General features: G+C 56.9%; 1 protein-coding gene across 1 annotated transcript in view; it reads right to left on the minus strand.

Moving 5' to 3' along the window:
- The window catches only part of LIMD1 (LIM domain containing 1), a 39,317-nt gene extending 26,369 nt beyond the window's left edge, over window positions 1–12,948 (minus strand). Inside the window, exon 1 of the mRNA XM_016196071.2 lies at window positions 11,139–12,948. Coding sequence (XP_016051557.1) covers window positions 11,139–12,534 — 1,396 coding nt within the window. The 5' untranslated portion in view covers window positions 12,535–12,948. The remainder of the gene's footprint in view (window positions 1–11,138) is intronic.
- Window positions 12,949–19,743: the final 6,795 nt, after the last annotated feature.

Raw genomic sequence — 19,743 nt, forward strand, 5'->3', positions numbered from 1 at the left:
GCTTCCTTGGCCCTCTGGCTGTACACGCGGGCAGAGCTGCCCTCCCCACTTCCCCGTGCCCACTGCCCCGCATGGGTAACCTGGAGAGGTGACAGCCACAGGCAGGCCACGAGCAGGGGAGGGGCTGCTGCCTCTAAACCTAACCTCTGGGGGGGGCCGACAAAGGGCCTCTGTGTAAGCCAGGCCACCTGAGAGGACAGCCTCGGCTGCGTCACAACGGGCCCCAGACAATGGGGTCTTTGGAAGCTGCCCGGAAAGCCACCCCTGCTTGGCCACCCACCCCCACGCTCAGGAAAGACCTCCAGGGCCTGGCTAGAGGCGCAGGGTGTGGGCAGCCCGTCAGCTGGGGCCCCAGAGCAGCCAAATCCCGAAGGGCCCCACCCACCTCTCGACAGGAAACGGCGTTTTCACTTCTCTAACTGCGGCGAGGGGTGGGCGGTCTCTGGATGCTCTGCCTGTGCTCGCCGAACAGAGTGTGTTTTTACGGTTCTGGAAAATTGGCTCAGCTGCATGACCACCTGCTCGGTCCTGCCCCATGCAGACCCCGGCTTAGGGCCCCAGAGTATCTTACTCTTCCAAAAGAGCTCACAGGAGGCTCAGTGGGCTCATTGGGGGGGCAATCGTGAAATCAGTCTCCCCTGGACAAATAGCAATCTTTTGGTTTAAGCATTTGTGGGTTTTTGTTGTTGCTGTTAATCCTCAGCTGAGGATATTTTTCCATTGACTTTTAGAGAGCGGAAAGAAGGAAGGCATGGGGGGAGAGAAAGATCGATGTGAGAGCGACACATTGATCGGTTGCCTCCCACTCGCACCCCAACGGGGCCAGAGATCGAACCTGCAGCCCAGGTACGTGCCATTGACTGGGAATCGAACCCTCGACCCTTCGGTGCACAAGCCGACTCTCCAACCGCTGAGCCACACCGGGCCAGGGCCAGTTGTGGGCTTGGCTTTCAGATGAGGCAAGATAAAGGTGCTTTGGTATTTTAGAGAAAATAATCATGGTAAGTGCCTGTAGGGTGAGCAGTCACCATGTGCCACGCCCCGTTCTGAGCGCTTCCCACAGCCCGGCCCCGCCCCACAGAAAAACAAGGCAAGCCGCCGTGTAAAAAGTAAAATCCATCCCGTGAAACTAATTTCAATAACGTATTTACTTAGCCCGATATACCCAAAAGTATTCTCATTTCAACATAAAGTCAATGTTGAAATGTTAATGAGCTATTTCCGTTTTTCCCCAGGTCTGTTCCACAGGTAGAGCACACCTGAACCGAGACCGCCCGCCACCTTTTGAAGTGCCTGGTACTACCTGTGGCTGGTGCCGCCCATAAGGGACAGTACAGACTCATGCTAATTAATTTAGTTCTCACAACAACCATACCCACATTTCCCTGATGGGGAAACTGAGGCACAAGAACAATGAGCAGTCTGCCCAGGGCGGACCCGGCCACGGCCGACCCAGAGCCCACACACGTATGTGTCTTTTCATTCCCACAAACAGCTCCTCCAATTCTGATTTTTGTAGAAGGCAAATAAACGTCTTCTCAGATACGAACACGCATACCAGCCAGCATGTCTCCCTGCTCCCATCCCCACCTCATTCCCATCCCACATCCCAGCAGCGGGAGCCAGGCAATAAGTCTCTGTGCACAAAGGCAGCCCCACTGATCCTAATCCAGTCCCGTGTATACAGCAGGCGTTCCTTAATGGCTGTTGAGGGAGTAGGTGGTTTGGGCTTGGAGCTGGATGTGGTGATGGACAGAGGTGGGTGAAAGGTCTGGGGAAGGATGGGGGCGGGGCCCGTGAGGGCCATGGGGACGCAGTAGGAAAGTCACTGAGCCACTGGGGTTCACGCCCACAGCCCAGCTGCAGGACTCCAGGGCTGCACCTGGCCAAGCAAGACAGGAAGCGCCCAGAGAGTCACGCAGGACACGTGCCGTGACGACAATTCCCTCCTCCTCAAAACGCGGGCAGCTCTCACGTCGCACAGGAAACGGGACATCGCCACGCTTACAGACTTCGGAGGTTCGGCAACCCCCATGTTCAACTCCCACCCGTGTCTGGCCCACCCGCCAAAGCCACGTCGCCCAAGCCCTCGCCCCATAAGCTCATCCTTCGCCTCTGATACGTGTCAGGGTCTGAACGACACCAGCACAGGGGTCACAGCTACCACGGAGCACAGCACGGAGCAGTCACTGTGTCGTTCACTGTGCCTCGGCCCACTATTGCGAAGCAAACATTTCAATTTTTTATTACACTTTATGAGTCACTTCTACAGTCCAGGCCCCGCGTTTTTATATTTTGAATCTCGTCGCTGTTTCTGTGTTTGGTTTTATTCCGTTTTCCCCATTTCTTAAGAGCCGCTTGATCATATAGCTGAACTTTCCCCCAAAAGCACGCAGTTTTGATTCCATGAGCCAGGCCAATGATGAGCAGCGTTGCTGGACGGAGGTGGGCATTCAGGGTCTCCCTGGCTGGGACCCGATGATCTCAGGGAGATGGCCTGGGGGCCAACTCAAAAGAGTGCCCGCCGTCGCCATCCCCTCGCCTGCCGCCCAGGGTGTGTCCATTTACACGCGTGTGTTCCACGCCCTCGCCACCCCGGGCTTCTCCACTCTGTTGCTGGCTACTCTTCCAAGTTCAACGGACACACACATGCCCCCCCCCCCCCCAGTGCCTGAAGCAGGTCCTGCCTCCAAGCATGGTCACCCCGCAGCCCAGGAAAGCAAACAGGACTATAACAAGCACGGGACACCCGCTCCCCCGGGCGAGGGAACCGAGGGCAGGATCGTGAAGCCAGGTGCCCGCGCTGGCCCGGCTGCAGCGGGCTCCCCGGGCGCCAGCGCGGCCAAGGCGAAGGCAGCTCGTGGGCGGACGCGCGGAGCCCAGCCGCGGCCGCTGTCAGCTGGGCCGCCGTAGCCCATCTCCTTCCAAATCCAATACCCACCGCCTCATCGGGAAGCAATGGGAACTGAGGCGGGGGGGACAGGGCAGGGGACAATTCGGCAGATGCGAACCTCCACCCTGGCCCCTGGGCGAGCGCTGCCCCTCATGTGAGCAAACAGGGCCACACGTGGGTTCCATCCACGGAAAGGAAACCGCCCAGTCAGCTGACAGGAGGCTCCAGAGAACAGGGAAGCTGCTGTTGTGGTCACAGGGGCGTCGGGCAACAAATGGCAAACCCACTACTGTGTCGTCACGCTGAAATGACCGTCATGTGCGGTCCAGCCCCGAGCCTGCTGCGATGCATGTCCACCCTGACTCAGGGCCCGCACCAGGAGAGGGTGCCTTGTCCACTCAGTCCTCAAATTACCTGGGTCTCTGCAACCCCAGGATCAACTGCAGGGAGACCCACACTAAACTCAAGGCCCCTTCTTTTGAATGACAGACAGCATCATGGTAGGCTTCCAGAACTTTCTATATACTACAAATACATGTGTGCGGGGGGAAGATATGCTCCCAACAGAATTCCAGTAAGCGGGGGTAAGCGGTCCTGGCTCTCCCGGGACATGCACGGGCGAGTCACAGAACAAGAAGGGCGAGGAAGGAACGGGGCCAAGTCTAAACTCGTGGCTCTCAAACCTTAAAATAACCTGGCCGCAGACCCGTAAGTATTCCCTTGGAACACTCGAGCAGAATGCCTCCCCATCCACCCTGACCCCGAGCTTCTGTGTCCAGCTGGTTTCCCTGGGAGGGGACAAATAAAAAACAAAACCTGGAGCAGATATAAATATTTACTGGCAAGTGCTGCCCTGCCCGCGACGCGCCTCGGGAATCTTGGAGCCCGTTTTGCTTTAGGGTAAAGCTTCTGTTCAGTTGGCCAGATGGACTCCAAGCACAGCTCCATCCAACACTTGGTTTCAAGCATCTTCACACACAGCCTGGGGTTGACCACGACTCTCAGGCCAAGGCCTCATCACTGTCCCTATTCTTGTCCACAATACTTAGGGGTGTCACACAAGCACCTCGAGCACCCGCCCCCGTGCCCTAACCCACACCCTTTAGGGGAACAGGAGGAGTCAGGGACCTGAGGGGCGGTGGGCAGTCAAGGCCCCGGTCAGGCTCCATCACTGCCCTACAGGGAGGGGCCCTGGCCTGCAGAGGAACCTGGGGCTGCCCCAGCTCCAGGAGTGGGATCCAGCTCCTCTGCCAGCTCAGGTGCCCCTCCATGCCCTGCCTTCCTTGTTGCTCCACAAAAGAAAGGGGGAGATTTCAGCCCTGACCTACTTGTGGCCACAGACCCCCTGAAGTTCCCTTCGTCAGAGCCACTGTGCTCCCAGGAGCTAGCAGGCAGCAGGTGTGGTAGCTAAGATCTCGGACTCGGCAAAGCTCCTTCAAAACATATGAGGTGGGTTCCTTAATGTCCGTGTACCTCAGTTTGCCATCTATAAAATGCAGATAATAAAATAGGGCTGCTGGGAGGCTGAAACAAATTCATGCATCTGAGATGACTTACAAAGTGCTCAGCACAGAGCAACTGTTCAAAAGATTTTAGCAAAACTATCTCAGAGCCATAACCCCAGCCCTTCTCCTTCACACCCTAACTGAAGCCCCTCCATTCCTTCAACAGAAATCCACGGAGCCCCCACTATGTGGGGCGCTGACAGTGACGAGCCCCGAGGCAACTGTCCTGGGTCCAATGGCCCAGACTGAGACCCAGCAACACTGAGGACATGACAGGAGTCCACAGAGGAGCCCTGGGACATACTAGCAAAAACAAGGTCACTGAGCCACATGGCCGGTGCTTGCAGCTGTGCCCCAAGTTCAACTAGAGTGAGTCTCAAAAGGCCTCTGGGGTGGGCAGCCACTGTAAACACCGTGGCTCCCACGTTTGATTGTTTCCTTTCTAATCTCACTTTCATCACACACCCTCTGCAGAGCAAACTGGCCTGCCTCTAGCTGAGAAAGTACTTTTACATCTGGCCAAAGAGCCAAGAACCACTGCCCCGGACGCATCCAGCAACCCGCATCCCAACAGGCCCCGGCCGCTGTCTTGCACTGGGAACTTTCTGCAGAAAATCTTAACAGTGATTGTTCTGAGGGCGGCAGGAATGCCAGTGACTCATGGTTTTCGTTTTAACTGTACGTCTTTTCTAGACTATCTCCAGCACAGGTGATTACCACTTACAATGGAAAATGAAAGAGTTGTTTGTAATCCTGTAGAGGTCTGGTAGGGGGATCATTCTGTATAGCCCCTGCCTCCCCAGGCTCTCATTGTGGCCAACTCTGCAGCTACCCGGCTCCCTGTCACTGGGTCAGCTAAAATCCAGACACTCAAGTGCACCCCAAGCCACAGCTGCTGAATTTCAGGCTGAGAGGCGCCCAGCTCAGCACAGAGAAAGAGCAGCTCGCCAGTGTCACACGTGGGCTGTTGGTGGGATCAGGCCCAGAACGCCTGGCTTCCTCACTCTCAGGTGCATGCCTCACCTCCACAATCCTGTCCCGTGTGGGAGTCATAAATCAACACACATAAAGAAATACAACTTTTAAGCCTGGCCAGGCGTGGATCAGCAGTTGAGCGTCAACCTAGGATCCAGAATGCGGTTTGATTCCTGGTCAGGGCACATGCCGAGGTTGTGGGCTCGATCCCCAGTTTGGGGCATGCGGGAGGCAGCCGATCCATGACTCTCTCATCCTTGATGTTTCTATCTGTTCCTCTCTCTCTCCCTCTCCCTTCCTCTCCCTGAAATCAATAAAGATATATTCAAAATAAAAATTTTAAATAAAATAAAATAAATTTTAAAATCTCTGGCAAGAATGGACACATCTAAAGGTCACTTTCAGCCCTGGATCACTAATGGAGAGCAAGAGAATTAGATGGATAACACGAGACATTTTTTCCTGGTCCCAAAGGAACAGGCGCGCAGGAACACCATCCTGAGGAGGGAGGACCTCAGAAGGCCTGAGGGACCAGGCGGCCACCGTGGGAAACCGATGTCAGGACACACCAGTGTTACAGCCGGAGACCCGCTGCCCCGAGGGGATCAGAGGCGGCAGCATCGTGCTGGCCAGAGGACGCTGGCTGGGGAAGGGCAAGGGCACAAACCCCGTGGTGGGAAAGAACACAGCTCAGGGGCCAGCAACCGGGCCGGTGGGACAGGGGCCAGTGAGCGCAGGGAGCTCAGCCACAGTGAGAAACTACGTTGTCACGGCCAAGTGCGACGGCCTGAGCCTGACCCTCTGGTGTCCTTCCCTGCAGCACCGGTGCTGAGAGCACAGGGACGCTGACCATGCGCCTCGCGGGTGTCACCTCTCTGAACAAAGTGCGGGAGCCTGACCATCCTCCCCACGAAACCTCTGGAGAGCAATCCTGTGGACAGAGCTGGCAGGTGGGGCTGGGGCACAGGGTAATACAAAGTCCACCCCTTCCGAGAACAGAGGCGGCCAACGGTATCCGAGCCCTGACCACCGACCACACAGGGGCGGCCACATCACAGTGCTGGCCACGCTGACGTCACCGCTCCTGCCACCGCAGCCCGATCTGCTTTCTGACTCCCCACGCTGTCCATTCATCCCCAAACCTGCCACGAAATGTTTTTAAATTTGCTTAAGGTTTCAGAAGTTACTTCAAATCACACAATTGCTTAAAAACTCATATTTGCCTTCAGAAGTCACGACGACGGTTATCTTTCAAAGGCGGTGGTGACTGTGAGGGACACAGGTAAGGGGGCTTCTTGGGTGCTGGTCACGTTCTGTGTCTTGATCTGGGTGCAGGTAACGTGGGTGTGTCCACTTTGGGAGCATCCATAATATGTCTATTATACATCAATAAAAAGTTAAAAGACACATGTCCTCTGGCTTTTGAGGGGACGATTACCTGGCCTACTAACAAAAGTGCACATAGGTTATCCCATTTCTAAAGGGCTGGGTGTCCCCGGATCTCAGGTGTGCACCTGTGGGGCGAGACGGGCAGGACAGGAGTCCTGGGTGCCACTCACAAACGTTACCCGGAGGATCAGATATGTACTTTCATGGCACTGGATGCCTGGGTCCAAGTCCTGGCACAATGTCTCCAAAAGGAACTTGGGTGAATTCCAAGGCGATCGCACTTGGTCACGCCGGCTGCTCAGACAGAGCCGGAGGGCCGATCACCCTCAGCTGCCTCCTAGTTCAGCGCCAGGTTCGGGTTTACTGACATGCCTGGCATTTGGGGGTAACTGGGGTCGGCCCAGGCTCTCCTCGGCCCATCCACTTCCTTCCGCTCCCTCTGCGGGGAGGGTCCCAAGAGCCCGCCCGAGGGAGCCCCCGTCCGCTAAACCCTGTCTCGGCCTCCCTGGAAGCCCAGCCTGTGGCTGTTTGTGTATTTTCCCTGGAAAGGGAGGAGAGGCCCAGCGCGACGAAGACAAATGGGCACCGCGGAGGAAAAGGCGGGAAAGATTAAACAAAAGGCACAATGTCCTCCTCACTTCCTCTGCGCTGTAAACAGTGTTCAAACAGGGGACAAGCAGCAGGGCACCGGCCGCGTCCTCCAAGAGCGAGGCCTGGACGGCCGGAACCCAGCGCCGTTCCCCAGCATCGAGTCTGTGCTTAACTCCTTCCTCGTGGACAGAACGACACAGAGGCCTCCCGGAGAAGGAACGGGGGGGGGGGGGGGGGGCGGGGGGAGGGACACATGCCTCCCAAGGACCATGATGTCACAAACCTACAAAGACGGCCATGGAAAGTGCCCGAAGGATCCACGGCGGCCAGCTGATCAATAACTGTAAACTGAGGAGTCGCAGACTCAGTGTTCCCAAAGGTGGCAGCAGGGAGTCCCGAGCTCTTCCCACGATGTCAGATATGCACAGGACACCCGCGTCTGTCCCAGGAAGGGGCCTACGTAACCAGCCCACACACCTGCTTTGCTCTGCTCCTGGCTAGAATTACGACGACCGAGGGCGACAATCGCCTCACCCTGACTCTCTCCGGGGTCTGCAGATATTCTTCTATTTGGAAGTACAAGTTCATCATTGTTAACAAATGCAGTGCGCTGGGCAGACAAAATCTTTCCAGTGACACCAGACCTAGGGGAGGGAAGGCGTCCGTGTGGCGAGCCCTCAGCTGGTCCAGCCCCCTCCTACTGCAGATGGGGGAGGCCTGGAAGAGACCAGGGTTCGCGTGGCCCAGAGCTGACCACCGGATGCCCAGAGGGCAGGCATTCTCCTCTGCCACACAGCCGGTCACAGCAGAGCCATGGCAGCTCAGTGCCACACCAGGCATGGGGCAGGGCCTCTCCCCATGGCGGGCAGCGGGGTCCCCGGCACAAGCTCCCAGGAGAGCCCCTGGGCAGTATCTGAAGGACACACAGCCCCAGCCCCGCAACCCCACCCCTGGAGTGTATCCCACAGTTCCGCTTGCACCTTGCAGGCGGCCCCTTTAAAGGTCCTCCACAAGGGCTGCTTACGTGACCCGGGGCACATCCACACGGTGGTGACACCAAGCCAGCTCGACGCATGCCAGTACAGAACAACTGCCCAGACACACTGTTCAGGGGCGAAGGCAAAGAGCAGGTGACAGCGTGTACCCCTGCCACCGGCAGATATATATACATATTCATTATACTCAGGACGCCCGGCTAGGCAGGGGTGGGAAGGAGGCTCATGATTTTGTATGTGTTTCCGCGTCTTCTGAATTGTCTATACGTGAATGATGCGGTTAAAAAAATAAGGAAGATTCCCTTCACGTGAAATATCCAGAATAGGTAAATCTAGAGAGACACAGCTTGGTGGTTTCTGGGGGCTGGGAGGGGGGGGAATGGGAAGCAACAGCTTTATGGAGGGGGGGCTTCCTTTGAGGCGATGAAAATGTTTGGGAATAGACAGAGGTGGCGCTTGCACAACACTATGAACGTGCTAAATGCCCCTGACGTTCACCACAATTTTTCAAAAGCCATAAATATATACGAATGAATGAGGTTTTCACATCTGAGCTTGGGGGGAGAGGCATGGCCATGGGGGCTGAGCCTGGGGGCTCCCGTCCCAGCCACGCCCAGCATCCCCTGTGAGACCTCAGGTAAGTAACGTAACCCCCCAAGCCTCAGTTTCCCCCTCAGCACAGCGACATAACCATAGAGCCTGCGTCCTAGGGTTGCTGCGACGGGTAAATGAAACAGTCCACGTCAAGTGTCTAGCCCAGCAGCTGGCACAGCCCAGGCCCCAGGGCCTCTGCTCTGGCCCTCTGCCCTGCTGAGTACACCCTTCCCCTAGGCAGGCTGTGGTCCCCTCCCTCGCCTCCCTCAAGTCTCTGCTCAGATGCCATCTTCTGGAAGGCACCTTCTCTGACCTCCTGATTTAAACAGGGAACCCTCTCTGCCCCGCGGGTCCATCCCCTCCTCCAGCTCCTTCTCCCCCTGAAACTGGCTTATTTATCCTGCTCAACTCCCGGCTTCTACTTCACTGTCTGCTTGGGAGGCAGAGTTTCTGTCCGTCCTGTTCACTCTGTACCCCAGGAGGGATGCCCGGCCGCTGTGGCTCAGTGGCTGAGCTTCGACCCATGAACCAGGAGGTCACGGTTCGATTCCCGGTCGGGGCACAAGCCGGGGTTGCGGGCTGGATCCCCAGTGGGAGCGTGCAGGAGGCAGCCGATCAAGGACTCTGTCATCATTGATGTTTCAACTCTCCCTCTCCCTTCTTCTCTTTGAAATCAATAAAAACATATTTAAAGGATAAAATAAGTAAAAACATTTCTGCAGATGAGGATTTAAAAACACTAAAAAACAAATAACTAAGCATTGAATGAATGGTGTTAGCTAATATCTACGCTCCGATTCGGAGTGTAAACATGCCTCCCTGAAAAAAAAACAACTGTTGTTTTGTTTAGTGAGCTTGAAATGAAAAATTAAACAGAAGTTCCAATTTTAAAACCCACAGTATTTCCAGCTAAGCACTATTCCCCAAGGGGGGAATTTGCAGAGAAGAGATGATTCAGTAAACTGATGCTACGGGCTCGAAAACATAAACCACCAAAGTCACCCCGACCTGTAACTGCCCCGCGCGGTGTGACAGCGGTCACCACGAGGCTCTCAGCAGGAGCAAGAACACGGTGCCACCGCAGGAGCCTCGGACCCGCCGAGCACCTCGGGACAGAACCGCCCTCAGGGAGAACTGGGCTCCTCCACCTCACTCGGCAGAGCGGTCGCCCCAGCGGGACTCAGCTTCCCAGGGCTCTCAGGCCTCACAGGGAGAAACCGTGACCCCAAGAACCCAGAGTTCAAAAATGTAAAACAAAAAAACAAAAACAACCCTCAGACTCCTCTAAAAATAGGCCGTCTTTGAGTTAGGTCTCCGCCGAGCCGGCCACATCATTACTCCACGGAGGCTGCAAGTCTCCAAGAGTCTGCGGTTTAAAAAAGAGGACGGAATAAAATCGGCAAGTTTGAGCGAAACCAGAAAGGAGCACCTTCCACCCTGTTGTCAGCAATCTGCCTGCTGGCTGGAACCCAGGGTGGGAGTGGGGGGCCGAGTCAGGAGGCAGCTCATCCACGGGGCTCAAATTTCCCTGAACGTCAGGAGCGCTCAGCTGGCTTGTGAAAATGCTGATTGCTGGGTCTCACCCCAATTTCTGGGGCGGGGCCCTATAATTTGCCTCTCTAACCAGTTCCCAGGGGAAGGGATAGAGAGAGAGAAGCACTGCTCTAGAACAATTATTTCATGTTAGTGTGACACGTGCCTCAACTGCACACAGTACCTGCAAACAGACAGACAGATACACACACACTGGGCCTTACGGAGCCCCTGCCTGACCGCTGGTCCTCAAATAGCCAGACCTGCCTGGCCCAGCAACTATCAACGCACCACTCGGGTTATGGGGACCCGAGAAAGCTGCTCCCACTCAAGTCCTGAGTGAGCCCATCACTGTGAGAGGCTCCAAAGCACACCTGAAACCCTTGAAAGCCAAAGTCACAGCATTTTCCCTTTTTGAAAGCAGTCATGAGCCGTCCCACCCGGCTTCACCCTTCGCACATGGGTAACCCCCAGCTGCTGCAAGATCCGCTTTCTGCCCGGGGATGCTTTCAAATTTCTGAATCAGAAGAAGCAGCTAAAAGAGGAAGCCAAGGAAAAAAAGAAAAAAAAAAAAAAGACAGGCCACTCCAGGAGAGCTACAGCATCCCTGGTGGCTACCCCATCACCCACTGTGGGCAACTAAAACAGCAGCCTCTCACTCACCAAAGTAATCGGCCTTCGGATGAGCATCCATCTCCCGCTCCAGGCGCTGGGTGAGGGCTTCTAACTTCAGTTCGGCAGTCGAGGGCCCAAGCTCAGGGCCGGGGGTGAGGGTCTGGCAGGGCAGCCTCACTCTGTGGGCGCTGGGGCTCTCCGGGAGCACAGACCCCAGGCTGCCCTCAGACCAGCCAGGGGGACCTTCTTTACAAGATAACTCAAGCGGGGTGGACATCACTGGATGGACACGGCTGGTGGGGCTGAGCCTGGGACCAATGCCAGGGTCTGTGCAGCCAGGCTTGGGACCCAGCCCAGGGGCTGCACCCAGCTGCAAACTGTCCGTGCTGGCTGGCAAAGATGACGGCCCAGAACTAGAAAGGTAAGATTTGGGCCCATCCTGGAACCAGGACTGAGGGTGCACATTTGGTTTGGGCATGGTGCCTGAAACCTCAGTCCCCACCCCCAAGTTTGTTCTTGGAAGAGCTCCTTGACTGGGGCAGCTCGGGGCCAGCGGTGCTGAGAAAGGGGTCCTGGGCTGAGTGCGCGCCAGGAGAGCCCCGTTCTCCCGGCCTGGGGAGGAAAGGCCAGGGCTTACCCACTGGGAGGAGGCAGTGGTCCAAAGACCGGCTGGCTTCTCGCTCCTGAGGCCATCAGCACCACCATCCTGGCAGCTCTCAAATGACCTGCTGGAGCTCAGGGGCAGCTTCGGCTGGTACAGGTGAGGGTCCCTGGAGGGTTTGGGTGGTGATGGGTCACTGCCTGGGGCGCCAGGCCACCCACTCCCTCCACCCAGCCTGATGCTGGAAGACACTCCTGGTTCTTCACGCCACTTTGGGCTTGCCAAGGAGAGATTGTCATAATAGTCTCCATGGGTGAGGCAAGAAGGATCCTCGCAGGGGCTCAGCCCGTGGAAAGCAGACATCTCAGAACTCACTGGGCTCTCCTTGGAACCACAGTCTTGACTACCAGGCCTTGTGCCACGGACATACGGCCTGGCCTTCTGCTCCTGGGGCGGGTACAAGGGCTGCCCAGCAGCGGCGGTGGGGGCGGCTGTCCCAGGAGCTACTGTGGAGGCAGCCAGAGGGGGCTTGGCAGCACCGTCCAGGGCCAGCTTGCTGCCCGCACCAGCTTCCCGGGGGGCCTGTGGGCCTGTGCGGCCCCCACCGTTGACAGGACCCCGGCTAGCCCTGGGCAGGGTCTCCTCTTGCAGGAGCTGCTGCTGCTGCTGCTGAAGGTGGATTTTGGCCATCTTGGTGGCAAACACCCGGCGTGTTTCCTCAAACTCCGGGTTGTTACCTGCACCCTTGTCCACTCGGAAGAGTCCATCCTTGGAAGCCTCATACATGTTCAGGTCCTCGATGAATTTACTGGCCTCCAGGCCCAGGTCGTCGTACTTATCCATGCTGCAGACGTGCGGGGAGGCCTAGGCCAGGTGCCCGGTCCGCAGCGTCTGGGTGTGTTTGGAGAGGGCAGTGGGGGCGATGCTGGCCAAGAACAGGGGGTTCAAGTCCAGCCCCAAACAAGTAAAACCTTCCACCTGCCCAGAGTGAGAGTCATGACCCCCGGCCTTCGAGCTCGGCCCAAGCTGAGGCCTCAAGACCAAGCGGCCCAAGGTGCCTTCCAGCTCCCCTTGCCCTCGGAAGTGTCCACGTGGGGCGGATGGGGCGCTTCCCTGTCCCAGCTTACCGTGCGTTTTCTTTTTCGAATCATAAAAGGAAAAAGAATAGAAAAGAAAAAAAGAAAAAGAAATCACATCCTCTGCAACCAACCAAACTCGGAAACGCACGCGCAGCGGCCGCCGGGGGGCCGGGGAGGCGCGCGGCCGGGGCGCGCAGAGGCCGCGGGACGGGCGCTGGGTCCCGCCGCTCGCCCCGGGCCGGAGCCGGGACCCCGGCGGGCGCCGCGAGCAGCGCGGCCCCGGGCACGGGCCGGCGGGCGCCGCGGGAAGCTCTGGGCGGCCGGGCGGGCGGCCTATTGTCCGACGGCGGCGGCGGGGCGCGCGGGCCGGGCGGCGGGACGCGGAAGTGAGCGCGCCGGACGCCGTCCCCGCGGTCGGTCGCCAGCCCTGCGCGTCCCGGGCCTGCCGGGGGCGGGGCGGGGCGGGGAGGCGGCCCAGGGGCGGGGGCGCGGCCGGGGCGGGGCGGGGCCGGCGCGGGAGGCGGGCGCGCGGGCGCCCCGGGGCAGGTCTGCGCCCCGGCTCGGGGCCCAGCCACCGGCCCCCCCGCCCCGCCCCCCGGGCTGGGGAGCCTCGAGGTGTGTCCCGCACTCGAGCGCCGGGATTGCGCGGGGTTTTCCCGCTGCCTCCGCCGTCGCCCGCGGGTGCGGGGCTCCGGGCCCCGGGCTCCGCCCCGCCCCGTCCCTGGCGGCGCTGGGCCCGGGCCTGCGAGCGGAGACCCTGGCGCGCGGGCCGCGTGGCCCGGAGACGCGCCGCCCGCAGTTTGCGGGAGTCCCGAGGGCGCGCGCTCCTCGCCCCGCCGGGCCCCAGCTTTCCGGGCGGGAAGCCAGCCCCACGCGTGTCCGTGGACGCTGCCTCCGGCCGGGCCGGGCCCGCCGCTCAGCTTGCCCGCAGCGCGCGAGGGAGGCCGGGGGTGTCGCCCGTGGCCTGGCCCCGCGTCCTCTGTGGCAGGTGGGGAGCCTAAGGCGCAGGGGGGTCGCGCCCAGGCCTCCATCGTAACCGGCGAGGCGTGGACGGAGCCCCGGTCCCCCGAACGGGGGAAGTCATGCCGTGCCCGCAGCGCGCGGGTTTGGGGTCCTCGGGGGCGCAGTGGAAACGCGCGCCCTGCTGGCCTGTTTCTCATGCGGGCCCTCCTGACCCCCGGGGAGATCCGCGCGGCTGGGAAGGGGAATCAGGGGTCTGCGGGCCTGACTCCTGAGCGCCCCCGCCTGGCCGGGGCTCCCGCACCAGCCCCGCGCGCGGTTTCGTTTCCTGCGCAGCAGCCCCTGGTGATGCTGAGGCCGGTGCCAGGCCAGCACCCCCCTGCTGACACGTGTCACCCCGAACGTCCAAACCTGTAGAGAGTTTTTATAAAAACTAACTTGAGCCAAACAGAGGATATGCCTGGAAGCAGGGTCTTAACAGCCTGAGAGAATGTTTCCAAGAAAATGACAGTCTGCAGCTTCTTTTAAGCGTTTGGAATTCAGGAGGGAACCGAAGAAGAAAACTGGACGGTGGGAGGGCGCTGGGCGGGATCGGGTGACAGGAGGGTGAAGACGGTGACCTCCCTCTAGAAGGGTCTGGTCTGAAAAGGGAGGCAGCTATTAGAAGGAGGGGTCTGAAAAGGGGCATTTCAAAGGTACGTCAATCTAGAATCTCCGAAAGAGGGACAGGGCTTGCCTAAGGCAAAGAAAGTCCTTTTACTAAAGAAGCGCTAAAAAAAAAAAAAAAAAAAAAGAAGCAGCAGCTCTACGCCCAGTGCATGATTACCTCCACAACCTGCATAGTTGAGAATTTACGATCAGATCACCCTTGGAGGTTACTTTCCGTAGGATCCTTTTTTGGGGCACAGCTTCCATGCTGAGCCTGGGCTTGGATGGCAATTGGCCCCCTACCTTGGCCTTCCTGCGCGGGGTCCCTGGAACTGATCTGGGGGCCTTTCCGCCCTGTGCTCCAGCGGCAGGAGCTTCCCCCGCGGGCCAAGAGCCTCACCTGGAACTTCTCAGCAGCTCATCCTTCCCATCTCTGCTGAGGTCACCTCCTCCTAGATGATGAGCGGTGTATTTTTACAATAAAGTTTGAGAGGCACTGCTGTAAAGAAGTGTACTAGAGTAAGGTATTTTTACTTCTAAAATCGTTTAAATTTTTACCTACAAAAGTAACATGTTTATGATAACAGCTTTGAATGGAGATAAGCTTTTTAAAAAGTTGCCCACAATCCCCTTGTTCAGAGATAATCATTATTAAACATTATTGTCCCCTTAGGTATTCAGTAATACTTGTTAGTTAATAACAGGATTACTCATAAACTGAGTCATTTGCTTATGAAATTTCTAGAGCAGTGGTTCTCAAAGCAGGTCCTGGAGCCAGCAGCAGCAGTTCCGCCCGGAACTGGCCTAGGTCAGTGGTTCCCCAATGCATTGGATTCCCCAGGGACATATTAAAACACTGGTTGCTGGGACCCACCCCAAAGTGTCTGATTCAGCAGCTCTAGGTGGGGCCTAAGAACCTGCATCTCTAACAAGTTTCCAGGTGATGCTGCTGCTGGCTCAGAAGCCACACTTGGGAACCACTCATCTAGAGTCCCAAGCCCTATGCTTCCTCAGAGCACCGTGGCAGGGACCCACGGGGCACACAGCCAGAGGGCATCTATCAGAGTGGAAGCCTGTGGCCCATTTTGCCTGACCCCTGAGTTTTGGGGATGTAGCTGACGAAGCACTGGGAACACAAAGCCATCCCAGGGCCAGCTTCCTGGGCATTCAGTGCTAACAGCTGGGAACCCAGGGCAGGAGCCACAGACTTCAGCCAGGGCCTCTTACAAATCAGTCTTCCCTTTTCATCCTAGCTGGGCAGCTGCCTAGGTCCATACATTTTGGTCCCCTCCTGCCCCTCGCCCCCATCTTGACTTGCCTGGAGTACGCAGAAGCTATGGACTCTACACCCCACTCCCACTCAGGTTTAGAAGCAGCCACACCACCTCCACCAATAAACCTAACACTCAAAAGCCACATATTTCCTGACCACTCTGGCGCATCCCGTCTTAGTGAGGGGAGGACCTTATGCCTCTACCAAACAGTTTATAAAGATGGCATCCCATGAGACAGCCATCTAAGCAAACCCTTCCTAGGAATTGTGTTGGGTAAAGTGGAATAGAGGGGGAAATGCCGTTAAGAGAGGGTTTTTAGATTATTTTTTTAATATGGGAAAGGTACCCCATGTTTCGATGCTGATGGGATGATCCAGTGAGATGGGGGTTGGGAGGGGTGGGAGAGAGAAGAGAGTTTTTGGAGTGAGGTGCCTGAGTAGCAGACTGGGGCTGGGCACCACCGCAGATTTCATCCATGATAATAGATGGGAAGGATTTGGGCAAGAATGAAGTAGGTAAGTACACAAGTGTTGGATCTTGGAGAGGTAGGCCGCTCTTCAGATTACTCAGGAAATAGGAAGGAGTTAGCTGAGGGTGGAGCCGGGCGAGCTGCTGTTGGGGACCGGCCATCTAGGGAGCGAGAGAGTGAGTGGCCTGGCAAGCATGGTGTGATGGAAGCATGAAGGCTCCCACCCTCCACCCTGAGGCTCTGGGCATGAATTTCAAGGAGGCCAGCCAGCACGGTGGCATGCTTTTCCGTAGCCAACGTTCAGTTGTGCAGATGTGGGTGTGTGGTGGGTTGAGAGTTGGGTCTAACCAGGGCTGGCTTTGGCCAAGTGCGTGCAATGTAACTGGAGTGAGCAAGGGAGTTGCCATGTCTCCTGCCCAGAACCCCAGATATCATGTGATTCCCTGGCTTATAACCTTCAGGTGTGGTTTCAGTGGTCACTTCCCCAGAAAGTCCCCTCTCTCCATCCCTGTCCCCATCTGACACCTCAGGCCATGGGGCGCTGACCACACTGTTTACTGCTACACCCCAGGAACCCAGAACGGTGCCTGGCTCGTGGCAGGGCCCCTCAGAATGCTTGGTAAGTGAATGAATGAGTCACAGCAGAAAAGGGAGTACAATTATTACCATCTGTAAGTGGAAAGAATTAATTGGACTGAAGGATGACTCAGATTTGGAGAAACAATGAAAGGAGGCTACGTTATTACTCTAACTTTGTAGGTCACTGTAAACCTGTAGAACTTATTCCGTACTTTGTACTAAATATTTGATCTACCTGGTATTTCATCTATGTTGCTAGTCATGTGTGCATGTATATTTGAATGTATAAAGGATATTTGAAGAATATCTGATTGCATGCATACATATGTGCTTTTCATATAGGTGTGTGTAAAGAATTGTTGGCTAAAGGGCATTTGAAAAACCCTAATGCAATAGACTGTAGGCAGTAAATGGTGCTCAGACAGCCTATGAATTACCAGGAGCCCACGAAGCAAAGGGCCCTGTCTTTGGACAGAACCCTGTTTATTTTGCAGTTAGCTGAAAGGACCTCTCTGTCCCTTTTGCTGGCTACAGGGAATGTCCCTGCACACAATGCTGTGTGTGTGTCCCGAAGCTGGCGGGCCAATTCAGGGAGAGCTCTGAAAAGGATCTTTATATTTTAGCTGAGCAAAGGGATGCAGAATTAGGAACCCAGGTTCCTCTGGGCTCTTTCCACCCTACGGATGCCCAGAGCGGCCCAGGAAACCCTGGCCCCTCCGAATCTGCTTCCTGAGCCTTGGGCTGCTCTGCCCCGAGTTCCACTGTGAAACTGCCCTGTGAATGGTGACCAGCAGCTTCGATGAAGAGCCTTTCCTGGGGCTTATAACGAGGCTTTGTGTCCCCGTTGTCTGTCCTGGAAAGCTGCCCAGGCCAGACCCAGATAGGACGACCATGGGCAGCGTGTGCAGGCTGTGCCAGGCAGCTGGGCCTACTTTCCCCCAGTCTCTGTCCCCCACCCCGGCTTTCGCCACCCAGGAAGACCCAGCTGGAGGCATGTGCCCAGCCGCAGGGCCCCACGTGGCTCCCCACACACCCATAGGGGAGGGAGGCTGCCCGCCGGCCCCAGCCCAGGCCCTCCCCGGGCCATCTGCTCGAGAGCAGATGTTTAGCAGGACAGTGAACTGGAGTGCTGGTTTCTGAATCAGCTCAGTCTCTGCTCTCTCTTTTTTTTTAAATAAGCAATTCATATATATGGCTTCAAATCCAAAAGGTGCCAATAGCCCTGGCTGGTTTGGCTCAGTGGTTAGAGTGTTGGCCTGCGGATCACAAGGTTTGGTTCTCCGTCAAGGTTATGTGCCTCAGTGGCAGTTCAATCCCAATCGATAGTTCTCTCTCCCCTCCCCTCCCCCTCCCTTTCACTCTCTCTAAATAACACCAATGGGGATTAATAAAAAAGGTGAGCCCTAGGCAACCAGTGGCCCCGCCAGAGACAACCAACCACCATCACAGAGCATAAGACTGCACTGTCCTTGCCTTTTGCACTTAAATGCCCTTGGAAATCCTTTCATATCATTTCACGCACCCGCCCGGCTAATATTTCTCTCTGGGTGAGTCATGCCGTTTGTAGCCAGCCCCCTGCACCCATGCTTTGGCTATTACCGTGCCACAGCAATGGGTGACTTAGAAACGCTGTGACGCGAGTGCGAACCACACTGCGGAGAAACAGCCACGGGGCAGGCATGTTCTCGAGAATTCCACCAGGCTGCAGAAACAACTGGCTGGCTAGATTTCTTCATGGACAGCAAGGAAGTCCGCCCTGCCTTCCCCGGTTACTATCCCACGGGGGGAGGGGGCGTCCAAGTCCCTGATGAGTCACAGCAAGAACAATGGTCGCTAACACGTCCCAGCACCTGCTCTGTGCTCAGCACCACTCTCCACGCTCGACGTACGTGACACTGGTCAACCCTCCCAACAACTCAGGAGACAGGCTCTGTTAGCCACGCCCTTGTACTGAGGACACTGAGCGACTGGGAGGGCTGGCGGCAGGTGGTGGGTCACTGACCGAACCGGAGCAAACTTGGAGAGAAATGTGGAGGGAAAAGCAAGAGGACAGGCAGAGAAGCCAGCCGAGCGGCCAGGGCGGTCCGGCTGGACGCGGGTGGGGCCACTGGTGTTTGAGCCAGGAGCCCGAGTGAGCTCACCTGGGCAGGCGGTGTCACCACGGGGGAATTCAGGGCCAGGACCCAAACGCAGAGAGGGCAGGGCTGACCGTGAGGCTCGGTGGGCTTCGCCACGGGGAGGTGAGCAGCGCAGTTTCCGTGGGGAGGGCCGTGACTTCCCCCATCTCCCGGGCGGGGCAGCTGGACCTCTTCTCATGGGTAATAAAGATGTGGGCGACTCCAGGCCAGAGGACCTGGGCACCTTTGTGCTACATTCGTAAAGCAACACCAAACAGGAAAAACTGCCTGTGACATTTCCACTAGTCAACATGGTTGGGGTGCAAACTATGAAAGGGGCCCCTCGCAGCTTGAGGGCAGCCTGGGGACCCCCTAGAGGCTGCTGGAGAAACTGAACCGAGGATCTGGGTGTGGGCAGGTCCTCACCTGCTACCTGGGGGAAGTGGCCGCCCCTTGGCGAGTGGGAGCCCCTCGGACAGGGCACAGGAAGGAAGAGTGCCCTGCTTATTTTTGTCGCCTGATTTCACATCTGCTGACATCTTTGCACAGGCTCTCCTCCCCTTCCTTAAGCCTCAGTCATTCAGGAGATAAAAATGTAGCCCTAGGGCCAAAGCTCTGTGTCATGCTCTCTCAATTTGGCTCAACCAGTCTACTGGAGAGCTCAAATGGGGAATCACTGAGATGTCAGGAATACTCGTGATCTTCTAATCCTTTAAAAAAAATTTTTTTTTAAATGAGAAAGATTTGCTCAGAGCCCTCTGAGAGCTATGGAAGGGCCCTAAGACTCCGCAGGCGTCCACAGGGCGCCCGCCGCATCTGGGGGCTGGTTGGAGCCACTATTTCTTTTCCTTGTCAAAATAAATGGGCCTTTTGTGTTAAAAATGATTTCAGGGTTTGATTTCCACTAAGGACATCCCACCCTCATT

Source organism: Miniopterus natalensis, chromosome 15 (genome assembly GCF_054644295.1).
Source record: "Miniopterus natalensis isolate mMinNat1 chromosome 15, mMinNat1.hap1, whole genome shotgun sequence".
Classification (NCBI taxonomy): Eukaryota; Metazoa; Chordata; class Mammalia; order Chiroptera; family Miniopteridae; genus Miniopterus; species Miniopterus natalensis.